Below are 1981 nucleotides of genomic sequence, written 5' to 3'. Positions count from 1 at the left end.
AGAAATATTTAAACTTGAAAAAAGAAAGCAAGAATTACATAAATGAGTATGATAAGATGGATTCATAGAGATAACAAATATGAAAGAATTATCCACCAGAACATATTTGTGTGACACTTGGGGAAAAAAAGACAAAAAAAAATTGATTAAGATTATATTAGAAGTACTAAAAGAGATGGCTAGTAAATAAGGATGTCTTATATGATAAATAAATGTATCAATTCAAATTATATAAATATAAACATCATCAATTATGAATATGATAATGTCAAACTTAGAAATGTTTTCGTTAAATTATTATGTTAGGAATTAATATGTTATTAGTATTGTGTTTATGTGAATATATTCTCAAAAGGTGTATCATGATATCATATATGATTCATGTTGTATCCTCTTTTTTTTCTGGATGCAGATAAAATTGCCATGGAAAAGTGTGAAAGTGTAGTTGTAGTTTCAGCAATATTCAATGACCACGACAAGATCCGACAACCTAGGGGTCTTGGGTCGGAAACACTAGAAAATGTCTGCTTCTTCATGTTGATAGATGATGTTACCCTGAAAGGGCTTGAATATGATGGCTTAATCTCAACATATTCCAATGGATACAAGATAGGTGTGTGGAGAATTGTGAAGGTTACGAAAGAGGATTTGTATGAGAAACCAGCAATGAATGGTGTTATACCAAAATATTTAGTTCATAGGCTTTTCCCAAATTCCCAATTCAGTGTTTGGATAGATGCAAAGCTGCAACTGATGGTTGATCCATTGCTGCTCATTCATTCACTTGTTATATCTCAGAATGCAGACATGGCTATATCAAAACACCCACATTTTGTTCATACCATGGAAGAAGCAATGGCCACTGCAAGATGGAAGAAATGGTGGGATGTCAATGCCTTGAAGATGCAGATGGAGACCTACTGTGAAAATGGATTGCAGCCATGGACTCCCATCAAAATGCCATATTCCTCAGGTTAATTGCATCTTATTGACATGTTCCTCATTAAACTATTTGTTAGGAGAATTAAGCTAATTTTATGGGCCATAGTGTCATTAACTTTAGAAAAGAATGTGTTTTTTCATTCATCAAAATAATTATTAAGGAATGAATATAATTGGCAGATGTGCCAGACAGTGCACTGATCCTGAGGAAGCATGGACTAAGAAGTAATCTATTCTCATGTCTTATATTCAATGAGTTGGAGGCTTTTAACCCAAGAGATCAATTAGCTTTTGCATTTGTTAGAGATCACATGAACCCCAAGTTGAAGCTGAACATGTTTGAGGTTGAAGTTCTTGAACAAGTGACTATGGAGTACAGGCACAATCTCAAGCCAAGTGATGTGTCCTTTGCCAAAAAGTCATCTATGACAACAAAAACTATAAGGGCACAACCAGATTTGTTGGATCAAAATGGAAGCTGTAGCAGCAAGTGCCAGCAGTATCTTGCCACCATGTGGGGGTCTCACCAATAATGCCCCAAAACCAAAGAATGAATAATTGTTTGATAAAGGAGGTTCAAGAAACAAATCAAAGATAAAATGGAACTTCATAATTTTATTTTATTTTTATAACAAAATGTTGTCCATAAAATAAAGGAAAAGAAAAATTCTTGTATTAAGAAAGAAAAACTGATAATTTGTTACAGTTTAACGAGACCATTGTGCTCTTTCTGCTTGTGTTCCTTTTAGAAATAAATCCATTTGATTAACAAAGTTGTGTAAATCACCGAAACAAAAATCGAGCAAAATCTGAAATAAAAATAAAAATGCAATTTCCTCTAAATTTGAAGCTATTACACACACCTAAAATTACTTGTGGAGTTGAATATTAATTTTGGAACCAAAATTTATCGACTTGGTACTTTCAACAGTCGACTAATACAACACAATATAGTTGGAGGATTCAAGGTGGGAAAACCCAAGTCATGTAAACTATATACGATAAAAGAATAAAGAAAGGGGTATTTAAACTGTTGCAG

At 33.1% G+C, this 1981-nt stretch overlaps 1 protein-coding gene across 1 annotated transcript; it reads left to right on the top strand.

The window, feature by feature from the left end:
- Positions 1-381: 381 nt before the first annotated feature.
- LOC106780448 lies at positions 382-1661 on the top strand. The gene is made up of 2 exons (XM_014668734.2): positions 382-973; positions 1123-1661. Exons 1-2 carry the CDS (start codon positions 382-384, stop codon positions 1473-1475), a joined length of 945 nt encoding a protein of 314 aa, XP_014524220.2. The 3' UTR covers positions 1476-1661.
- Positions 1662-1981: the final 320 nt, after the last annotated feature.

This window comes from Vigna radiata, unplaced genomic scaffold (genome assembly GCF_000741045.1).
Source record: "Vigna radiata var. radiata cultivar VC1973A unplaced genomic scaffold, Vradiata_ver6 scaffold_1381, whole genome shotgun sequence".
In the NCBI taxonomy this organism is placed as follows: Eukaryota; Viridiplantae; Streptophyta; class Magnoliopsida; order Fabales; family Fabaceae; genus Vigna; species Vigna radiata.
The sequence above is the reverse complement of the archived record's forward strand: the minus strand, read 5'-3'. Positions and strand labels throughout refer to the sequence as shown.

What these genes read in the sequence shown, in the direction of transcription:
- LOC106780448 (XM_014668734.2), top strand. Translation starts at nt 382, where the DNA reads ATGTTGTATCCTCTTTTTTTTCTGGATGCAGATAAAATTGCCATGGAA. An exon ending in CAAAATGCCATATTCCTCAG is followed by an intron (nt 974 to 1,122) that starts GTTAATTGCATC and finishes TATAATTGGCAG; the next exon opens with ATGTGCCAGACAGTGCACTG.